Here is a 23,133-nt window from a genome sequence, read left to right as displayed (position 1 = left end):
GGCCAGTGGTTATTAACTTGACAGTCCACTGAGAATCAGCCAGGGAGCTGTGACAGAGTTTGGGGGCCTGGGCCCCAGCCCGGATGAGACAGTGGTGGTAGAGCCGGGAAGCTGGGGGTTTTGAGGTGAATCCGATGGGCAGCAAGGCCCTGGATGTGCAGTCCCAGGGGACCTCTTTTGACATCCACTCTGCTGTGAGAGTCATAACCACTGTCACGCTAGCAGGTGGCCCACACACACATGCCTTGGCCCTCCAGTGAGCCAAATGTGAGGGCATGTCGCAGGACCATCACTGGATGCCCCGCTGAGCCTGCCAAGTCAGAAAGAGGTTTCTTCATGGGAAAGGGCTTCAGGGGAAATGGAGCTGCGAGAGCGTTGACGTTTAGGTGGTTCCCACAGAATCCTGTGCTCCACCCCCTTCACTTTCACATGCAGGTCATGGTCACTTACAGGTCAGCTGTGGATGACCGTATGAGCCTTAAATGAGTAAGAAATACTGCATTACTAAGTGCTTTGCTGTATTCCTGGAGGCTAGACTTTTATAAATGGTAGGCAGCTCCCCCAAGTGCACATCACAGACTAGGGCCATTCCCTGTTGCTTCCTATTGCCCCAACCTGATGATGCATCTGTGCACAGGCATTTCTTATTTAGATAGCTGCACATTTGGGGGGGAGGGATTACAGTAAAAGTGTTAGTCACTCAGTTGTGTCCAACTCTTTGTGACCCCATGGACTGCAGCCTGCCAGGCTTCTCTGTCCATGGGATTCTCCAGGAGAATACTGGAGTGGGTAGCCATTTCCTTCTCCAGGGGATCTTCCCGATCAAGGGGTTGAACCCACATCTCCTGCACTGCAGGCAGATTCTTTACCGTCTGAGCCACCTGGGAAGCTTTATACATTTGAGGGGGGATTACAAGTCATTCCCATTAAAAACGATCGATATTTTTAAAAATACAGAGAATAGACTAAATGGAGTTGCCAGTCACCTTCGAGAGATGAGCACTCCACAGAGTTGCATGCACGTTCTTCCAGTGTGTGTCCCTGGAAATGTTCGTGTATGCACGTGTACAGATGCACGGAGCCTTGCTACAGTGACCGTTTTGCACGTTGTTATTCTCCAAAGAGTGTCTCTCAGACAGCTGCCCAAAAGAACATGCCAGGTCTACTTCATTCCTCCAAAGCCTGTGCTGTAGCCAGTTTTCTCACAGGAGCCTGATGCATGTAACCAAAGACAGGGAAACAACCTAAAAATGTTTAGTATGTATGTTCAATGTGTAACTCACAGTTTGATTTTTAAAAATCAGGCTATCCGTAAACAGGTGTAAATTGCAACTTGCTTAGCAATTTCTTCTTTGCCCTCCAACGTCTGCCCAAAAACTCCAAAGGGGCAGAGAAAATCCTGTGAGTGACTTTCTGTACTGTTTGGTGCAGACAGCATAATGCTTCATTTGAAATCTAACAAGATAGGCTAAATGAAACAGCAACAGAAAAGCATCATGGTTCTAAAAATAGACTGTATTATATAGTTTGCACAACTCTTTCTAAAACTGTTACAGAGACAGCATAATGCTTTATCTGAAATCCAGCAAGATAGGCTAAATGAAACAACAAAAAAGCATCATGGTTCTAAAAATAGACTATATTGTATAGTTTTCACAACTGTAAGTCTTGAAACTGACACATCTGTTTTATCTTGTAAGTTTCCTGTCCAATAGCATTAATGTGCCAAGCCTTTATAAACACTCTCTCTCTTTCTTTCTTTCTTTCTTTCTCTCCTCTTCCCTCCGTCTCCTCTTTTCTCTTCCAGGCACAGGGAACCACTAAGCGGAGACAGGAAGGAGAAGATTTCCAGCTTTCAGGCATGGGGGACGAAGGTTACCCTAATCAAATCAAGAGACCATGCCTTGAGGATGTCACCCTTTCAATGGGCCCAGGTGCCCATCCCAGCACAGCCTGTGCACAGCTGCAAGTTCCTGCGTTACCCATGAACCCTAGTTCTGCAGCAATGGCAGCCCCTGGCCATCCGTTACTACTGGACAATAGCCCCAGGAATGGCAGCATCATGGGCCCACCATTTGCAGGGCCATCAACAGCAGAAATGGGAGTGAAAGGCCCCTCTATTCCTTACTATGACAAAACCAACAGCGCACCGGCTGTGGATCAGGAACTTCAAGATCTGCTGGAGGAGCTCACAGAAATTCAAGAATCTTCTCAGAGTGAGCTCGATCTTGAGAAAATCCTGGGGACCAAGCCGGAAGAACCGCTGGTCTTACACCACCACCCACCGGCAACCTTAGGCGCGACGGCCAAGCCCACGGTTCAGATGCCACGCTTGGAGAGCCTCAGTTCCGGCAAGGACTTTGCTTCCAGTTGCAGCCAGGTCACTGGGGTGTCGCTTCAGATCCCACCCTCCTCTGCAGGGCTCAGCTATGCAATTACGCCTGCCAGTAAGCAGATGGCCTCTCCAAGTTCCTCGACTGTGCAGGCCAAGAATCAGGCCCAGGTGACACTCTCAGCTGCCCTACCGCCACTCCCAGTGTCTCAGTGGCATCATGCCCACCAGCTGAAAGCGCTGGCGGCCAGCAAGCAGGGCTCCAGTAAGAAGCAGCTGGGCCCCACCACCAGTTGGTCTGCCCTGCCTCCTTCTGGCCTCTCCCCACCTTACCAGCCAGCGCCCGTGGTCTCACCACAGCCGCTGTCGCCCTTCAGCCCTCAGGGGCTCATGGTGTCCTGTATGTCATCAAACAGCCTGCCGGGGAGCACCCTCCAGAGCTCTCCCAATGCCTTACTGTCCAGCCTGGCGCCCAGCAGCAGCACTGTCCTTGGGCCGGCCAGGCCCTACGTGCCGGAGAAGTTCCCTAGCCCCACGATCCAGCAGCCACCACCATTTAGCGCGCAGACCTCCATCCTTGCCAACCTGATGTCCTCTACCATCAAACACCCTCAGGGGCACCTGATGTCTGCTCTGCCCACCAGCAACACGGGGCCCTTAACCCCCTATCACCCAGAGACACTGTCTAGCCCAGGCCTGCCCCAGCAGTCCTTCACTGCACAGTGCCCCCTGATTCAGGGCCTCACCACCTCCACTCATCCGCTCTGCCAGCCGCAGCCACCAGCCAGTGCTATCTACAAGCCCAAAACCCTGAACATGATCATGCAGCAGGGCCTGACCAGCCCCAGCCCGGGAGCCTCAGAGCCCTTTCCTTTCGGCAACACCAAGCCCTTGTCACATTTCATCTCTGAGCCAGGCCCCCAGAAGATGCCGTCAGTGCCCACCACATCTCGGCAGCCTGCCTTGCTGCACTACCTGCAGCAGCCCACACCACCACCGGCCTCTTCTGCCACGGCCTCGTCCACGGCCACCTTGCAGCTGCAGCAGCAGCCGGATCTTTCTTCATTCCTCCTGCAGCATGTGACACAGCAACCACAGCGCTTTCAGCGGTCTCTGGCCTCGGGGGATTCCATGCCTTCTCTGCCCAGACAGGTAAGCCGATCTCATCTCTGGTTTTGTCCCTTGGTTTTGGAAATAAGAACTGTGTTTCATGCTATTGAGAGCTGGCTTTGGAGGCAAATTCAGGCTGTAGCTCTTTAGAGACTGGGCTTGACTCTGGAAAAGTCTGTTTAAGTTGGGTTATTCTGCACAGTCAAAGCACAATATTAAAGAGGGCAAGGTTATGGTCTCACTTTCTGTGCAGGTCACTTAGCTCCCCTGGGAGAAAACTGCACCCAGAGGTGCTGCCAGGGGAAGGAACCAGGGCAGACAGGTCAGAATTGCACAGATCCACTTCTCCTGAACTGGGCCATGAGGCACATTCCCTCACTCAGGACCAGTGAAGCCTTCATAGGATGCAAGGAAATTGCTCTAAGCACTTAAATCTTGTCCTTGCTGGCATAAAGTTGCAAACCGGGCCTTCTAGAAGTGCCACAGCAAATGTCTGCTGGGCAGTGTGCTGTTTCTTGACCCCTGCACCAGATGCTGAAGCAGGTCCTAAATGAAAAGGTTGGAGATGTGTCAAGTAGTTATTCTTACATCCCCATTTTACAGATGAAGAAACTGAGGCTCAGAGCATTGCCCAGAGTCACACAGTTAGCAAGGAGCCAAGCAGGAATTTGAAGGCAGGCCGTCTTGCCCCAGAGCCTGTGCTTTTCTCAATACCCCTGTGACTTCTCTTTCTTCTCCTGCAGTCTTTTCAATCACTCGCTTCATCTACTTCTCACCAGGTGATATCTATCACAGTTTCCATTTTTCATGCTCTGATCCTTGTCTGTATTAGTTATCTATGGCCAGGTAACAAATTGGCCTGAAACAACCACTTTTAAGCAGCACACATGTACTATTTAATACTTCACAGTTTCTGTGGGCTGGGGATCTTGGCACAGCTTAGCAGGCCTTCTGGCCCCATGTCTCTCACAAGGCTGTGGTCATCTCAGGGCTCAACTGGGAAGGACTGGCTTCAAAACTCACTTCTGTGGTTGTTGGCAGGAAATAGTTCCTTACGGGTTGTTGGACTGAGGCCTTTGTTCTTCATGAGCTGCTGGCCCGAGGCCTCCCTCAGTTCCTTGCCTCATGGGCCTCTTCACAGAGCTTCTCCTAACATGATAGCCAGTTTCATCAGAGTGAGCGAGAGAGAATATGCCAGCAAGAGAGAATATGCCAGCTAGAGAGGTTGAGGGGAGGTTGCCAGTGAGTCAAAAGCCCCAGTCTGTATAACCTAGTTTGGAAAGTGACATTGCATCACGTGTGCAGCATTCTGTTCACTAGACTTGAGCATGAAGTGGTGAATACTAGTGGGGGATCAACAGGGTAGTGAGGGTACCAGGAGGCAGGGATAGGTCAGTGGGAGCCACATCAGGTGTCTCCCTGCCCCGGCTCCTGTCTTCATGCTTCTTCTTTACCATTGCTCTCTTGATCTTTGTTCAAACTCAGTTTGCCCAATAAACCATCTTAAACTTGTTGCCTCAATAAACCATCCATTTCTCTAAGCATAACCTTGCTATAAGACAGACCTGATCATGTTCACACTTGCTCAGAAAATTCTGGAGGCCCATCAGCTGGCTCCATCTATCTCCTTAGACCAGTGTCCTTCGGGTCTTTAAGTGTTTACAGCTCCTGGCTCACTCTGCGTTCTTGGCCTTGACTCCCACCATTGCCTGTGTCTAGCCTTCCCTGCCCACCTTTCCTTTCCTGTCCCACTCTTACAGCTCCTAAGGCTCAGGCACCGTTCGCCCTGCAAGAAAGCTTTCCGCAAGCTTTCCCCCAGGACTTCGGTCTCCCACCCTGCCTGTTTCTTCTGTAGAAAAGCTGAGGAGGTGGCCATAAAGTGATAGGCTTGGGTATGGAGCAGTGCGAAGGATACTCCTGGGGAAGACTGACCTCTTTTCTGAGGGCTCTGGGTGACCATGGCCATGACAGTACCAGGAGGAGAGAGACCATGTCTTTTTCATCCAGGTCTCATGAAGCCTCACGAGCCACACGCTCCACACCCAGGATCAGTCTTTGGTTGGGTGCACCCGTGGGGGTGGCCAGGGTGAGCAGCCAGCCCTTGTCCACAGTTCAGGAGCACTTAGGTTTGATTTTGTTATAGGCGTGTTGCCAACTGTTCTCGTGGACTTCCGTGGCTGGCTCGATGGAGCACCAGCTGAATCAGCACTGGAACCCTTATCCTATCAGGCAGGATCCTCAGCCTGGAGCCGTGTCACCATCTAAGATTGTGAGCTTTTTTGGTTTCTTTTGTTTTCAGTGGGGAGTGTTTGTAGTCTGACTGTGTTGCCTCAGAGCCGGAGCAGCTGGCTCAGAGAGAGAATCCTTAATGTTCAGGGTCTTGAAAATCCACCCTCTCTCCCACCACAGCTGATTCCCTAGGTGGGGATGGGGAAAGGCTTGGGAGAAGGAGCACGTTGCTGAGCTTCCCGAGGCCAGGAGGAACACCCGTGACCTCTGCCAAGCCCAAGGGGCTACAACCGCTGCTAGGGGCCGCCTTCTGGGCCCGTGCTGCCTGGGGCTGAGCGTGCTACCCAGTTCTTCCCTCCTGTTTCTCCTTGTGGTCCTCAGAGGTAGAGGCTGTTAGCATTCCCTTTAAAGCTGAGAAAACTGAGGCACAGAGAAGTCTGCAGAGTTGCCTGCAGTCACACAGCCAGTCAGGGCCAGAGCACAGAGTGTGGCTGCAGAGGCCACACTCGTAACCCTGCGCACGGGGGCCTGGCCTATCCTGCCTGACCGTCCTCACTTCTGCCTCGTCCGCAAAGCGGGTGTGATGATAGGTTGTTAGAGGAGTAAATGTGTTCATTCAGTGCACCTAAAGTACTGCCAACAGATGCTTGCTGTCACTATGACTGTCTCCTAGGCCTGAGTCTCCAGATCTTGTTCTTTTTGTGGGGCTATGTTCCTTCTTGTGGCCTTTCCACATTGAATTAGAATCCTAAGAATTCAGTGCTGGTCCTATGAGCAGGAGAAGCTGGGAGAAAGGAAGAGGTGAGTGTTTAGCATGGTCACCTGCAGGATGGACAGGAAGTCCGTGCTTTCTTGCTCCCACCATGGTGGACTTGGTGGCCTCGCTTTACTACCACCCAAGCCAACCCTCAGAAAACACTCTTGTCCTCCTCTTTGGTGTTGACTAGCTCATCACACCTCTGTGGGTGGTAGCAGGAGGGCTGGGCATTCATTTTTAGCCAGATCACAGTTGCTTTAAAGAGTAGTTTCTAAATGGAACGTGAGAAAGCAATTCTCAAGTCAGCAGAAATGCCAAATCCAGCTGTTGATAGGAGCATGTTGCAGACTAGTCTCGCTCAATTTGGGGGATTCCACTTTACCAGCTAAGTGATTGATCCAATTTCAATGGACTGCTTGCTTGCATTGGAGGTAAAAGGTAAATGTCATGTGGTGTCAGGGCAGCGAGTAAGCGTGGCAGAGGCACTGGAGATAGTTGGACTGGGGTTCCAGTCCAGACACCATCACTGTGTGGACAGTGTGCCAGGAGCAATGTCAGTTAAGCCCTCTGAGCGTCAGCTATACCTGGGCAAATGGCTGGGATTCATTTTGTTGGCCTTGGAAGATAGGAGATGCTGAACTGAGCATGCTCAGGGTGCAGCCTGGCCCACACTCTGCAGCTTGGCAGGGCCAGCCCAGGCTCCCAGACTTGGGTCTCAGAGCCCTGGAATCAGATGTGTTTCTAAATTCAGAACTTTAGGGACTTAAGCAAGATAATATGCTGCATATGCCAAATATCACACAATCCTATGGTGGAATCTGGGGCAGCATTTTATTATTTTTGCAGAGAAATAAGAATATTTAACTGAGCCCAGGTCAAGTTTCGCTCCCAAATAAATTTTGGCACCAAATTTACAAAAACAGAATAAGCTTTCAGAGCTTTTGGCCTTGAAACTACAGATAAGGGATGTGGACCTACAATTTCTAAGGGAAGGACTTTGAAGTCGAGACACATAGCCCTGGTGTGTTGAATTTCAATGGCCCTAAATCTCCTCACTGCATTCCCCACCCTACTCCCAAGGCTGGGTGATTTCTCTGGTTTTAACCGAAGTGAAGCAAAATGAAATTTGTTTCCATAATTGCATGCCCCTTCTCACTGAAAACTATTGAAGATGCCTTAGGGCTTTGTGAAAATCAGGGTTAGGACTTCAGTTTTAGCATCAAGCCACTGGAGGATGGCACTAACATTTACTCAAAGACAAAACAGTTCTGTTCAGGAGATAGGAGTTGTGCTCTGGAAGACTCAGAGTGGCAAGACGCAGCAGGAGCACCCTAGGTGCACATGGGCTTGCAAAGCTGGATGGGTAGCAACTCAGGGAGGAGGGATGTAGATGGTGGCCAGTTGGAATAAGAACAAAATGCCTGAAATCTGATCTTGAGGCAGGCCGAGGCAACTGAGGGGAAGGGAGCAGCTGCAGAGAAATAGACCATAGAGGCCCGTGATATGGTTTGTACAGATTTTGAGAGGGGACTGGAGCCTGCCTTGGCGAAGGCTAGACAAGCCCTTGCCTGGGTCTGTTATGCTTTCTGCCTTTAACTCCAAGCTGCACATCTCTGGTTCTCAGGGAGCGGAGAGCCCCCAAAAGTGGTGGAGGCCGTGGGCTCATGAGGAGAACTGCCATCTGCCTTCCTAGAGGGGCTAGGCCTGGGAAGGGGCTCTGGGCACCTCGATCTGAAATGGGACCTAGAGGAAGCTCTCTTGTCACCCTCACTTGTGAGTCCCTCTTGTCCTTAGAATGAGACAGCTCAGAGCCAGGAACATTGTGGCCTTGACCCTTGGGTCTTGGCAGGAGGTGAAGCAGGGGCTGGGCTTGGGGCCTGGATGACTGAGATCCAAATCCTGGCTCTGCCACTTCTTTGTTTGGCCTGCTCTGTCCCCTTTCTGGGCCTCAGTCTCCCCATCTGTGAAATGGAGATGCTAGTATACCTATCGAATGGGGTTGCTGGGAGTGTTCAATGCAATGAGGTCAGCATGCTCGGCATGGGCCTCGCACACTAGCATGCTCTGCTGAAGTTAGCTCTGCTGTTGAAAGTTCTGGAAACTCAGAATACCTCTCTGGCTTCAGGGTTGGGTACTGGCTTGCAGAGGATGGGTGGGGAGTGCCCTCCCAGTGTGGGTGTCAGGGAGGACATTTACCAGGTGGCTGAGGAGCAGCCAAGGGGTGGACACAGACTGGTGACCCCACAAAGGAGCAGAGAAGCTTCTTGAGCACCTGGCCCATGGGGAGGGGACAGTGCTGGCCCTTCTCCTTCCAGCAAAGATGGCAGGGATGCTGGGAGCCAGGCAGGGGTGGCACCATCCCCATGTGGGTTCTGAGTAACAAAGGGACCACAGGATGACTTTAGGTGGGCAGTGGAGGAGTCAGGAGTGCCCGTTTCTGCCTGCACCAGCTGGGCCCCAACCCTGCTGCCTGCCAAAGCCCAGGGGCCACCTGAAGCATCTAGATGCAGAGGGCCCGCTACTGATAGGTCGACAGAATGGATGGAAAGGCGAGTAAGGGCCAGCTTTGCACTACAAATGACAATCTATCCCTTCACCCTGTGACCGCCCACTGAAAACCAAAATTATAAAACCAGGTTAGTTAGACCGAGAGAATTCCCTACTCTTGTCAGAGTGACAGCGGCTCTATTTTCCACTGGAGGCAGGCAGTGAGAAAGATGGCAGCGAGTGAGTCTGCTCCTAGCCTGTATGTCGTTCATGACCCTCTAAAAGCACGTGACCACTACCTTGCCAAAATACCTGACCCCCTTGGAATCAGATGCACCAAACATTGTTGAGGAAGGGCCTATGACCTTGAGCTTGAAGTCTTTCTTTTTCATCTGCTTCTGTTAATTCTGCCATTTTGAGGCTAAGAGGCAGGACAACACCCCCTGTGTTATGAGAAAAGTTTCTTCACATTTGTCTCTTACTAATTCTGGTGAAAAGCATCACAGATTTTGTTTCAAGGGTTAATCCTGCTGAAATGCAAAAGGGAGGTGTCTGGTGGAAGCTTTGGCCTGCAGTGAGCAAGGAGCGGGGCAAGCAAGTCAGATTTCAAAGAGCCGCTGGGTCGGAGCCGGGCCTCAGCTTGCACGCACCTTCTCTACCAGAGATAAGAACATCTGACTAAAAAAGCATCTTTTAAGCATGATTGTATGTACAAGCTTAGTGTTTCCTTTCTTTTTAAAAATTGGACAACAAAGAACTGTTTAGTTTGGGGAAACACTTTTTAGCTGCTTTTGAAGGAAATGAAATTATACACAGTGTAATATAGATTTTGATAATGTAGGGACTGACATCTGCATGTTGAACAAATTCTAACTACTCTCTATTGTCAGGAAATGAAAGTCCATTTTGGAAAACAGTCAGAATTTGGTACTAATGTTACCAAAAATTGTATTGTTTTCTCAGTTTCTTTTTTGATTTCTAAGTACCATTAATGTTCCTCCACCTCACAGCACACCTCACAGGTCCTTTTATTTTAAAATTAATTAATTTATTTTAATTAGAGGCTAATTACTTTACAATATTGTAGTGGTTTTTGCTCAGAAAAGGCAATGGCAACCTACTCCAGTACTCTTGCCTGGAAAATCCCATGGATGGAGGAGCCTGGTAGGCTGCAGTCCATGGGGTCACGAAGAGTCGGACATGACTGAGCGACTTCACTCACTTTTCACTTTCGTGCATTGGAGAAGGAAATGGCAACCCACTCCAGTGTTCTTGCCTGGAGAATCCCAGGGACAGTGGAGCCTGGTGGGCTGCCGTCTATGGGGTCGCACAGAGTCAGACACGACTGAAGCAACTTAGCAGCAGCAGTGGTTTTTGCCATACTTTTGACATGAATCAGCCATGGGTATACATGTGTTTTCCATCCTGAAGCCCCCTTCCACCCCACCCCATCCCTCAGGGTTGTCACAGGTCACTGGCTTTGAGTGCCCTGTTTCATGCATTGAAATTGGACTGGTGATCTATTTCACATATGGTAATACATATGTTTCAATGCTAGTCTCTCAAATCATCTCACCCTCGCCTTCTCCCACAGAGTCCAAAAGTCTGTTCTTTATATCTGTGTCTCTTTTTCTGTTTCACATATAGGGTCATCATTACCATCTTTCTAAATTCCATGTATATGCATTAACATACTGTATTGGTGTTTTTCTTTTTGACTTACTTCACTCTGAATAATAGGCTCCAGTTTCATCCACCTCATTAGAACTGATTCATATGTGTTCTTTTTAATAGCTGAATAATATTCCATTATGTATAGCACAGCTTTCTTATCCATTCATCTGCTGATGGACATCTAGGTTGCTTCCATGTCCTGGCTATTATAAACAGTGCTGTGACGAACATTGGGGTACACGTGTTTCCTTCAATTCTGGTTTCCTTGGTGTGTATGCCCAGCAGTGGGATTTCTGGGTCGTGTGACAGTTCTATTTTCAGTTTTTGAGGAATCTCCACACTGTTCTCCATAGTTGCTGTACTAGTTTGCATTCCCACCAACAGTGTAAGAGGGTTCCCTTTTCTCCACACCCTCTCCAGCATTTATTTTTTATAGACTTTTTGATAGTAGCCATTCTGACTGGCATGAGATGGTACCTCATTGTGGTTTTGATTCGCATTTCTCTGATAATGAGTGATGTTGAGCATCTTTTCATGTGTTTGTTAGCCATCTGTATGTCTTCTTTGGAGAACTGTCTATTTAGTTCTTTGGCCCATTTTTTGATTGGGTCATTTATTTTTCTGGAATTGAGCTGCATGAGCTGCTTGTATATTTTTGAGATTAATTATTTATCATTTGCTTCATTTGCTATTATTTTCTCCCATTCTGAAGGCTGTCTTTTCACCTTGCTTATAGTTCCTTTTGTTATGCAAAAGCTTTTAAGTTTAATTAGTTCCCATTTGTTTATTTTTGCTTTTATTTCCATTACTCTGGGAGGTGGATCATAGAGGATCCTGCTATGATTTATGTCAAAGAGTGTTTTGCCTATGTTTTCCTCTAGGGGTTTTATAGTTTATTGGTCTTATATTTAGATCTTTAATCCATTTTGAGTTTATTTTTGTGTATGGTGTTAGAAAGTGTTCTAGTTTCATTCTTTTACAAGTGGTTGACCAGTTTTCCCAGCACCACGTTAAAGAGATTGTCTTTTCTGCATTGCATATGCTTGCCTCCTTTGTCAAAGATAAGGTGTCCATAGGTGCGTGGATTTATCTCTGGGCTTTCTATTTTGTTACATTGATCTATACTTCTGTCTTTGTGCCAGTACCATATTGCCTTGATGACTGAAGCTTTGTAGTATAGTCTGAAGTCAGGCAGGTTGATTCCTCCAGTTCCATTCTTCTTTCTCAAGATTGCTTTGGCTATTCGAGGTTTTTTTGTATTTCCATACACGTTGTGGAATTATTTGTTCTAGTTCTGTGGAAAAGGAAATGGCAACCCAATCCAGTATTCTTGCCTAGAGAATCCCAGGGATGGGGGAGCCTGGTGGGCTGCCGTCTATGGGGTCACACAGAGTCGGACACGACTGAAATGATTTAGCAGCAGCAGCAGCAGCTTGATAGGGATTGCATTGAATCTATAGATTGCTTTGGGTAGTATACTCATTTTCACTATATTGATTCTTCTGATCCATGAACATGGTATATTTCTCCGTCTATTTGTGTCATCTTTGATTTCTTTCATCAGTGTTTTATAGTTTTCTATATATATAGGTCTTTTGTTTCTTTAGGTAGATTTATTCCTAAGTATTTTATTCTTTTCATTGCAATGGTGAATGGAATTGTTTCCTTAATTTCTCTTTCTGTTTTCTCAGTGTTAGTGTATAGGAATGCAAGGGATTTCTGTGTGTTAATTTTATATTCTGCAACTTTATTATATTCATTGGATTAGCTCTAGTAATTTTCTGGTGGTGTCTTTAGGGTTTTCTGTGTAGAGGATCATGTCATCTGCAAACAGTGAGAGTTTTACTTTCTGTTTTCCAATCTGGATTCCTTTTATTTCTTTTTCTTCTCTGATTGCTATGGCTAAAACTTCCAAAACTATGTTGAATAGTAGTGGTGAGAGTGGGCACCCTTGTCTTGTTCCTGACTTTAGGAAAATGCTTTCAATTTTTCTCCATTGAGGATAATGTGTGCTGTGGGTTTGTCATATATAGCTTTTATTATGTTGAGGTATGGTCCTTCTATACCTGCTTTCTGGAGGGTTTTTATCATAAATGTCAAACACTTCCTCTGCCTCTTTTGAGATAATCATATGGCTTTTATCTTTCAATTTGTTAATGTGATGTATCACACTGATTGACTTGTGAATATTGAAGAATCCTTGCATCCCTGGGATAGAGTCCACTTGGTCATGATGTATGATCTTTTTAATATGTTATTGGATTCTGTTTGCTAGAATATTGTTGAGGATTTTTGCATCTATGTTCATCAGTGATACTGGCCTATAGTTTTCTTTTTTGTGGCATCTTTGTCTGGTTTTGGTATTAGGGTGATGGTGGCCTCATAGAATGAATTTGGCAGTTTACCTGCCTCTGCAATTTTCTGAAACAGTTTGAGTAGGATAGGTATTAGCTCTTCTCTAAATTTTTGGTAGAATTCACCTGTGAAGCTGTCTGGTCCTGGGCTTTTGTTTGCTGGAAGATTTCTGATTACAGTTTCGATTTCCATGCTTGTGATGGGTCTGTTAAGATTTTTTATTTTTTCTGGTTCAGTTTTGGAAAGTTGTACTTTTCTAAGAATTTGTCCATTTCTTCCAAATTGTCCATTTTATTGTCATATAGTTGCTGATAGTAGTCTTTTATGATCCTTTGTATTTCTGTGTTGTCTGTTGTGATTTCTCCATTTTTATTTCCAATTTTGTTGATTTGATTCTTCTCCCTTTTTTTCTTGATGAGTCTGGCTACTGGTTTGTCTATTTTATTTATCTTCCCAGAGTACCAGCTTTTAGTTTTGTTGATTTTTGCTATAGTCTCCTTTGTTTCTTTTTCATTTATTTCTGCCCTAATTTTTAAGAGTTCTTTCCTTCTACTAACCCTGGGGTTCTTCATTTCTTCTTTTTCTAGTTGCTTTACGTATAAAGTTAGGTTATTTATTTGATTTTTCTCTTGTTTCTTGAGGTAACCTTGTATTGCTATGAACCTTCTCCTAAGCACTGCTTTTAATGAATCCCATAGGTTTAGGTTGTTGTGTTTTCATTTTCATTTGTTTCTATGCATATTTTGATTTCTTTTTTTATTTCTTCTCTGATTTGTTGGTTATTCAGAAGCATGTTGTTTAGCCTCCATATGTTTGTATTTTTAATAGTTTTTCCCCTGTAGTTGACATCTAATCTTACCGCATTGTGATCAGAAAAGATGCTTGGAATGATTTCAATTTTGGGGGGTTTACCAAGGCTAGATTATATGGCTCAGGATGTGATCTATCCTGGAGAAGGTTCCATGTGCACTTGAGAAAAAGGTGAAATTCATTGTTTTGGAGCAAAATGCCCTATAGATATCAATTAGGTATAACTAACTGGTCCATTGTATCATTTGTATCATTTAAAGTTTGTGTTTCCTTGCTAATTTTCTGTTAGTTGATCTATCCATAGGTGTGAGTGGGGTATTAAAGTCTCCCACTATTATTGTGTTACTGGTAATTTCCCCTTTCATACTTGTTAGCATTTGTCTTACATATTGTGGTGCTCCTATGTTGGGTGCATACATATTATAACTGTTAACATCTTCTTCTTGGATTGATCCTTTGATCATTATGTAGTGTCTTTCTTTGTCTTTTTTCATGGCCTTTATTTCAGTCTATTTTAGGTGATATGAGTATTGCTACTCCTGCTTTCTTTTGGTCTCTATTTGCATGAAATATCTTTTGAGTCTGTATGTGTCCCTTGGTTTGAGGTGGGTCTCTTGTAGACAGCATATATGCTGCTGCTGCTGCTGCGTCGCTTCAGTTGTGTTTGACTCTGTGCGACCCCATAGACGGCAGCCCACCAGGCTCCCCCATCCCTGGGATTCTCCAGGCAAGAACACTGGAGTGGGTTGCCATTTCCTTCTCCAATGCATGAAAGTGAAAAGTGAAAGTGAAGTCGCTCAGTCATGTCCAACTCTTCATGACCCCATGGACTGCAGCCTACCAGACTCCTCCGTCCATGGGATTTTCCAGGCAAGAGTACTGGAGTGGGGTGCCACTGCCTTCTCCGAGACAGCATATATAGGGGTCTTGTTTTTGTATCCATTCAGCCAGTCTTTGTCTTTGGTTGGGGCATTCAACCCATTTACATTTAAGGTAATTATTGATAAGTATGATCCCATTGCCAAAAGCAGAAGTTTAAAATGTGCTGCCTATCAAATGCTAACCTTTTAAACATCAAGCTTCTTTTCTGTGGGAACCTCGAGAATGAGTGAGATGTCACGTTGCAATGAGGCATCATTACATTTTGCCCCTGGAGTAATCATTACTCAGTGAGGTCAACACCAGAATTTACAGGAATGCAAAAAGCAACCCCCCGCCCCGCCGCCCCAGTTCTGATGCCTCTTTTATGGTGATCACTAGCCTTAATTTTTAATTGCTAAACAATTGACTCATGAAAGCTAGAAAGGCAACAATTTTCATAAACCTCCTGTGATGTTGCTGTTTGGCTTTTTGTTTGTTCGTTTTCTTTTAACATACCTGAAAAGCAGTGAACCCGACTGAAGTCAGAATGCCCCAAATGAAGTGTTTTAAAAGTGAAGTATATAATTTTTAATACTAAATTTCATTGAAATACCTGTGTATTTGTCACTGTAGAACAAGGAAAGGAATCTGATTTCAATTTTCAAAGAGTCATAAAGAGGACAGAAAGAAATCATTGGGTTGTCTTCCTTTAAACTGTAACTCCTTATGAATATCTATTAATACAAACCCAAAATATAGACCACCTCACAGAGACGCCGTCCACTTCCACACCTAAAACAGATTTGAAAGTGAAGCGCTCAGCTGCAGTTATGATCGCAAATGAAAAGTTTGCAAAATAGAAAAACTCTAGGGCAGATGGCGAGTCACAGTGGATTTGCCCCATTCAGCTGTGGCCCTAATGCCTATAGCCAGCATTGTCACTGAGGGCAGGATGGTGCCAGAGGAGCATTGTGGGTCAGAGGTGTGACCTAATGGGTGAGCAAAGGATGTGCCTAAGGGGCTCTGCTGCATCACTGTCCCTCCTTCCTGTGCCCTCCCCAGCTTCCCTCTCTCAAATCCATTAATGGCCCCATAGCCATTAATAGCTGTTTCCATCGCCTCAGCTTTATGGAAACCTCTCCTGAGTCTGTTTGTACTTTGAGCCTCTTCTGTCCTTTGGGAGTTGTCAAATCCCACAACCTGGGCCCACGGGGCAAAGTGACATTGTGTGTATGCTCCAGCCTGGCAGCTTAGAGTATGAAGGGGGCACCAGATGGAGGAACACTGCCTGCAGAGAACCCAGCCTGCCCCTGCCCCACCCCGGCCCCAGAGAAGGAGTTTCTGCTGCTTCCAAAAGAGTCAGTCAGAAAAGTTTAGGTTTTAATTTGATCTTGTGAATTATGCCCACAATGACAAGCACTGCTTTATTGTTGGATGCGGGCTTACCTTGTTAGCCCCTCCCTTCCAAAGCAGTGAGGTTGTTGAAAGCTAAAAGCAATGTAAAGGTCCAAAGAGATCACATCTCCACCCCAGGCCCACGTGCATGGCAGTCCTGAGCACCCATGCAGTGCCCTGAGCAGTCTTACTTGGCTCCTGACTCCCAATGGAATAACAGCTTCTAAGACAGAGGATGGCATTTCTCCATTTCTTCCATCCTTTGGTCCTTCTCCCAGTGTTAACTGAGTTTCGTGTTAGATTAGAAATTGAACCATGGCTCACACACAGCTAATAGACCTTGACTCAGTGATGGAATGCTAGATGCACAGGAAAAAGGGAAGTGGGCAGTCCAAGAGATGCTCACAAAGGCCTGAGAGATGCATAACCCTACATCAGAAATTACTCCAACTCTTGCTTTGCTTTGGGGAGCTTTGGAGTTGAAGCTAAGCATGCAGGTTCTGTCTGACCTTTGCTTCCTGTTGCATGCTACCATATTTGGCCAGTTTTGAGCAGAGGAATTGAGCAGAGTTGTGGGGACCCAGAGTTCTCTACAGGTCCATATCTGGGTAGCATATGAAGACTATTTGCCAAGCCAGCCAATTCAGAAGGCCAGTAGGTGAATGGAAAATACTCCTTATTTGCCATTTTGAGTAATGATCATTTATTTCCATGTGACAAGGCTTTGAAAGGTGTGGGAGGCCCCAAACCCTCCTTGAGTGGGAATAAGTAGGGACAACTCCATGACATTTCCCTCTACCAGGCAACACTTTCAAAGCTGAGTGCTCAAAAATGCTAACAGACAAAGCTCTCAAATACCACTTTCTAGTTTCATGTTGTCAAAAAACAAAATCCTGACACCCATTAGGGTGGCTATTATATCCTTTGTGGAAATTATCTTAGTGGACTTTCGTTTTGATTTCTTTTTGTCATTTGACAGCTATATTGTTAGCTTCCTTTATTTTCTTGCTTCACTTTTTATTTGGACGTGTCTTTCTTAGTAGAATAATTACATCACAGAGATTCCTTCCTGTCACCCTCCAGAAAGATCTCCTGATCCCCACTCTTGCTGTATTTAGCTGTTAGAGTTTGTGATTGGTACAGATCAGAGGAGCAGAATGAGGTGGAAAAGGGCAGCCTCTGGCAATGGCCTTGACCCTGTTGATTCCCTCAGAACTCATAGAGATCCAGCATCTTACAGATCTGCTCTGCCTGGCTCTTTCCTCTGCCACCAATGGTCAGTATCACTCTTCCAAGCTCTGTAGTTACCCCACCAATCGTATTGGACCAGGGATTGAGAAAGAGAATGAAGCCTCCTCCTAGAGCCATCAGCATCCAAGTCAACAACACCTCTTACAGGCTTTTAATTTTTTGTGTATGGCTATTACCTCTGAAATCAAAGTTCGACTTTCTGGTATGTTCTTGGACTTTTAAAGGGATTTAAAAATTTAGGAGTTCAGTGCCAATAATTGCTTTTAGGAGGTAGCACTGGTTATTTACTATAGATGAATTCCAGTTTGGATTGTCAAATATTTTCATCACAGAAACCCACAATGTACAATACATATTTGAGTTTGCATCAGAATTGATTTTGATCCAGGAATCCTTGATGCTGTTTAAGATAGATTATTGCTACTAAAATGTGGATCACATGCAACTAATGCAAAATAAAGTATTTAAAAGCTTGAGTACCACACTTGAGATGTGAGTGAAGCAATTTTGGGATCTGCATTCAGTGTGTTTGCTGGATCATGTTGTACAGACAACTGAGGGATGCTGGAATTTTCTTTAGATGAATTGGTCTGTGGATAAAGAAAGATGACACAAAGCTGAGTCAGGCTCCATAGGCCCCAGGCTTTGTTGCTAGAGATGAGCTATCCCCCAGGGCATAATGCAGACCTCATGAAGGGCAGAGGGGCCAAGCTAGCACTTAGGATATACTGAGTTGCAAGTCACAGGAAAAGATAAAGGGAACTGACTGAGTCCTATAAGTGCAAGTCCAGCACTTGGGCAGACTTCAGTAGTGTCCCCAGAGATGCTGTTTTCTGCCTGCTGCCTCTCTGGCCTTCTGGAGCACTGGTTTCGTCCTGAGGCCAGCTCCCCCTTGTGGGCACATGGGTAGCCCTCAGCAAGTCCAGGAGCTACAAGCTCCCTCCTGCCCTCTTCCAGGGGAGCAAAAGAGAGAGCTGCTTCTAGAGGCTTTGTCAGAAGAGCACAGAAGCATCTTATCCAGAAAGCCCTTGGTACAGTCAGGTACAGTGGCCTGTGTTGGCACCATATCCACTATCTTGCTTCGTGTAAGTGGCTCTCAATGGCTCTCCAACCCTGGGTGGAGCCATATTCCCAAAGCACTTGCTCATTGTAGGGCAAGTGAGGCTGCCTGAAGGGAAACTGCAGAGAATAGGAGGACTAGGTGCTAGCCAAGTCACTGTATTTATACCCTCCGTCCTTCCCTTGTTTGTGCCTCCTAAAATGCTCCATCTTCCTGAAAACCTATGTTCTTCCTCCCCAAAGGGATTCAGAGGGATTCAGTTTGGTCAGAGTGTAGCTTCTCGTGTTCCCAGGAACCCTGGCCATAACACTCACTTTAGCAAAGAAAGAGCAGAGGTATAGGAAAGGGGGAAAAAAATAGTTCCCATGTGAAAAGGGGGAGTTGGAAAGCAGCACATGGGAGTCACTAGCCCAGCATCCACGTCACATCACGCTGGATAGAGTTAGCAAGGCTGGACCTTGGCTCAAGGGATCCTTGTTTCTTTGGCCCTCAGTCTCCTCTTCTGTATGCTGAAAGGGTTGGATTGAAGCAGTAGTTCTTTCTTGAGTGTCCTCAAAGGTTTGTGATAGTACAAAGTCCTGGGCTCTGATTTGTTAGGTCTGAGTGGGACCCAGAGGTATACATTTCTATCAGGTTGCCAGAGGCTGCTGCTGCTGCTGCTGCTGCTGGCTCAAGCACCCCCACTTTGAGAACCTCTGGTGTAGGTGAGTCCCACGGGCCCTTCTCATTCTGACATGAAACAAACACACTGATAGAGAGGCCTCAGCATCCCTGGCAACTGCAGCCAAAGCTTTCACACTCCTCCTACCTGCACTCTGGGAAACCTGGTACCTTGGAACTAGGTATCTCCTTCCCAGGCACCCTGGGCCTTCTCTCTCCAGACAGCAGCCCACTTCCCCATTTTCCCATGCCCAGAGTTTGGAGATAAGCATTTGGGGGAAGGCAGTGGAAGCCCCTGCAGCTCACAGCATGCCCCACCCAGCAGGGCCTAAAGAGCCAGTCTGAGTGAAGCCCCACATTTTCCCTCTGCTGTGGTGTGTAAATCTAGTGAGGCCTTGGGATGCCTGGTCCGAGGAGTACCTTAGTCTCTTGACTCCTAGCTCAGACTCTGTGCTCATGAACTCTGTATTGTGAAGCAAGCAGGTGGCTCCAAATCAGGGAATGAAATGCAAACTTCGTATATTCTTTATCCCCAATGTTCTAATTCTCTATTATTGAATATAAATTTATAATGAAATTAAACCAAACCCACAATTTCTTTATTTAGAGAAGGCAGATTATTTATTACAGATGAAGTATACAAACTTGACTAGAAATACACCCTGCAGATGTTGACTTTGAAGACTGTGCTTATATTTGGTGTCACCAATGAATTCATTCTCCTTCTATGAGCACACATCAAAAAGGATATCTGGGGACTTCCCTGGTGGTCCAGTGGTTAAGAATCCACCTTGGGATACAGGAGATGCAGATTCCATCCCTGGTCAGGGAACTAGGATCCCACATGCCTTGGGGCAACTAAGCCCTCGAGTCATAACTGGAGAGCCCACACAGCAATGAAGACCCAGAGAAGCCCCTTAAATAGGATATCTGTCTGTCCAGGCATAGTAGTAGATTATGCTTGTGCTTACCTTTTTGATTCCCAGAGGTAGCTGTAAGGAGACAAAATAAGTCAGAAGAAAACAGAAGGTGAGGCCTTCAGTTAAAGGAAAGCAGAGAAGGATGCCTCCTCCCAGGCCAGTAGGAAAGGAAGAAAACCTGATAGGTTGCTGTGTGATAGGGACAGCAGGAAGGCTGACTTGTCATTGGAATACCTACTTGTGTGTCCATATGGTCAAAATTTTGGGGGAAAGAAGGCAGAGACCAAATCATGAACCCTGGAATGGTTGACATTCCTGGCAAGAGTTCACCAGGCTACCCCTGAAGTATGATGAACTGGGTCCTTATGGTATTGACCCTGTCCTCTTCAACAGCAACTGGAACATCTCCAGAAAGAACTGGGGTTGACAGCAGAAAAAAAAAAGACCTAAATTCCAAAGCAGTTTTTTAAACCTCTAAATGATGATACCTTTACATGAACTTGAGTTGTTTCCTTGACATAACACCATATTTTTTACTTACATGAGTCCTGGGTTTTGTTGTTGTTGTTGTTGTTTGTTTTAAAATCTATATGATACATACAAATCTTTGATGGGAATGTTGTCTTTTTTCAATATGTTTTAAGATCTTTTGATTACAAGAATAATATATTCTCTTTGTAGTAAACTTGGAAAATGCAGAAACGTGCAGCAACAACACAAACCCCATGAGATAGCAAAATATATAAATATAAAGGGCCTTCCCTATAGCTCAGATGGTAAAGAATCTGCCTGCAATGCAGGAGACCAGGGTTCAATCCCTGAGTCAGGAAGATCCCCTGGAGAAGGAAATGTCAGCCTACCCCAATATTCTTGCCTAGAGAATCCCATGGACAGAGGAGCCTGGTGGGCTACAGTCTATGGGGTCACAAAGAGTTGGACACAACTAAGTGACTAACACACACACCATAAATATAAAAGTTATAAATAAGCCAGGGATAACCATTGCTAGCATGCTAGAATACAGTAGCTCATTATTTTTTTTTTCTATGACAAAATATATATATATTTCACGACTGGCATCAAGCTGCATATATAACTTTTTCCTTTTATTGTGAAATATGGCATAGATACAGAAAAGTGTGCAAGACCTAGAAGAACAATTGAAAGAAAAAGTATGGTCAAAGCTAGGTTTTTCCAGTAATTACATAGATACGTGAGAGTTGGACCACAAAGAAATCTAAGTGCCAAAGAATTGATGCTTTCAGACGGTGGCACTGGAGAAGACTCTTGAGAGTCCCTTGGACAGTAAGGATATCAAACCAGTCATTCCTAAAGGAAATAAACCCTGAGTATTCATCTGATGCTGAAGCTGAAGCTCCAATCCTTTGGCCACCTGATGCTAAGAGCCAACTCACTGGAAGAGACCCCGATGCTGGGAAAGATTGAGGGCAGGAGGAGAAGGGGACGACAAAGGATGAGATGGTTATATAGCATCACTAACTCAACAGACATGAATTTGAGCAAGCTCTGGGAGATAGTGAAGGACAGGGAAGCCTGGCATGCTGCAGTCCATGGGGTTGCCAAGAATCTGACACTACTTAGTGACTGAAGAACAACCACAAAGTGAAAACTTGTGTCACCACTGGTTAGGCGAACCTTGTCAACCCCCTAGTAGACCCCATGTGTGCCCCTTCACTATCCTGCTTCCAGTGTTCTCTTGCTTTTCTATTTGTTTCATTATGTATTACTGAATTCTTCAACAAGCAGTCAGGTTTTTTTGAAGAACCAAGTGGCAAGCACAGTCTGGGTGCATAGGCAGCAAAGGGTCCTTGTGTCACTATTCAACAGAGGCTTCCAGAAAAGCAGCTGCTCCCCTCTTAGGGAAGTCAGTGACTGAAGGCACAATGGATCTGAGTGTGGGTAGAGCCCACCACCATCAGGACCCCTGATAAGCAGAAGAAATACGGCCCAAGGGGTTGGGGTGCTGTCTTGCTTTGCTTTGCTTGCCACAGCCTACCTCCAGACGCTGTAGTTTCCAGGTGGAGGTCAACACAATGCCTCTGTGGGGTGAAGTGACAGTCCTCAGCTAATCCAGGTAGCAGGATATGGAAGGCAGAGCAGGGAATTCAGCAACAAATGGTCAAGCCAGACCTCCACCAGCATAGAGCAGAGGCAGATACCCAGGGATGTGGAGGCGGGCGGTCATCCAGGCATCTACCCCATTGTGTTGGCCACATGTGTCCACTTCACCCACCAGTGCTGGAGACCACCTGGGGCTGCTGTTCCCAAGCCTGCTGAACATCCTGCCATTTAGAACAAGCTGCTTTTTCACTTTCCCTCTCCCAGCCTGTGATTCAGCTTCCCTGGGTCTGTGGAGTCAGTTAACCTTGGTCTAGCTACTTCAGAGCTTGGGAAAGGCTGCTGCTGCTGTCTCCTGAAGCATTCATCTTGTTCTTGCAGGGTTGTATCTTTAAAAACCACACCAAACCAAATTGTCAGGGCACTTTTAGTGGGGCTTCACAAGGGAGTGAATTTAGATGCATGCATTAGATCTGCTGTCTCAATCCGGAAGGCTCCAGAGGATATCCTGCCGCTCCCTTCCTCAGTTGCCTGAATATGGTGGTTAGTTGGAGGGCTTCTTTGGAACCCCATGGCCTGGCAACACACCATACTGTAGCCAATGGGGAGACACTGTGGGGCAGGGGGGAGGATTTGGTGTGCATAAGCAAAAGGGTTATGCCTTGGACATTGCATTCTTTAGTATTTGTAATTAAGAGTTCTTATTTTGGAGCAGGTCAGACCCAGATTCAGCTTTCAGCTCTGACTCGGACTTTGAGCAAGTTACTTTGCTCTCTGAACCTTCTTTTCCTCAACTAGAAAATGAACGTAATAATGGTACCCATCATCCAGAGTTGCCATGGGAATTAAGTGAGAGAAAAACTGTACAGAGTTTCACTCAGTGCCTGGTGCATTGCCTTTGTTCATACGTGGTAGCTGTCATCATCACCCTCATCATCATAAGACAATAGGAACCTTCCAGAAGCTGTCAGAGCCTGACTTGCAGAGGCTCTGCCCTCTGGAGAGTTTTGGTACCCTTTGACCCAGTCCCTGATGTTTCTCATAGCAGTGCTCTTGACCTCACTTTGCTCCTAGTGTGACTCCCATTGGCCCACATAGCCTGACCAAACAAACACACAGTCTTCCTCCTCCATTACCCATTGTTACTGCCGAC

General features: G+C 46.2%; 2 protein-coding genes across 5 annotated transcripts in view; both read left to right on the top strand.

The window, feature by feature from the left end:
* The window catches only part of MAMLD1 (mastermind like domain containing 1), a 116,813-nt gene that overhangs the window by 75,234 nt on the left and 18,446 nt on the right, over positions 1-23,133 (top strand). For 2 of the 4 annotated variants that reach the window (XM_070290600.1, XM_070290597.1), the window contains exons 2-3: positions 1,808-3,484; positions 5,586-5,711. In XM_070290600.1, the coding sequence (XP_070146701.1) occupies positions 1,862-3,484; positions 5,586-5,711 (1,749 nt within the window). In that variant the 5' untranslated portion in view covers positions 1,808-1,861. The remainder of the gene's footprint in view (positions 1-1,807; positions 3,485-5,585; positions 5,712-23,133) is intronic. The other 2 variants (XM_070290599.1, XM_070290598.1) reach the window with 1 other exon arrangement.
* The window catches only part of MTM1 (myotubularin 1), a 183,024-nt gene continuing 163,315 nt past the window's right edge, over positions 3,425-23,133 (top strand). Inside the window, exon 1 of the mRNA XM_070290605.1 lies at positions 3,425-3,484. The gene's annotated coding sequence lies outside the window, so the exon portion shown is untranslated. The remainder of the gene's footprint in view (positions 3,485-23,133) is intronic.

The sequence above is a fragment of the Ovis canadensis genome, chromosome X (assembly GCF_042477335.2).
Source record: "Ovis canadensis isolate MfBH-ARS-UI-01 breed Bighorn chromosome X, ARS-UI_OviCan_v2, whole genome shotgun sequence".
NCBI classification, from domain to species: domain Eukaryota; kingdom Metazoa; phylum Chordata; class Mammalia; order Artiodactyla; family Bovidae; genus Ovis; species Ovis canadensis.
The sequence above is the reverse complement of the archived record's forward strand: the minus strand, read 5'-3'. Positions and strand labels throughout refer to the sequence as shown.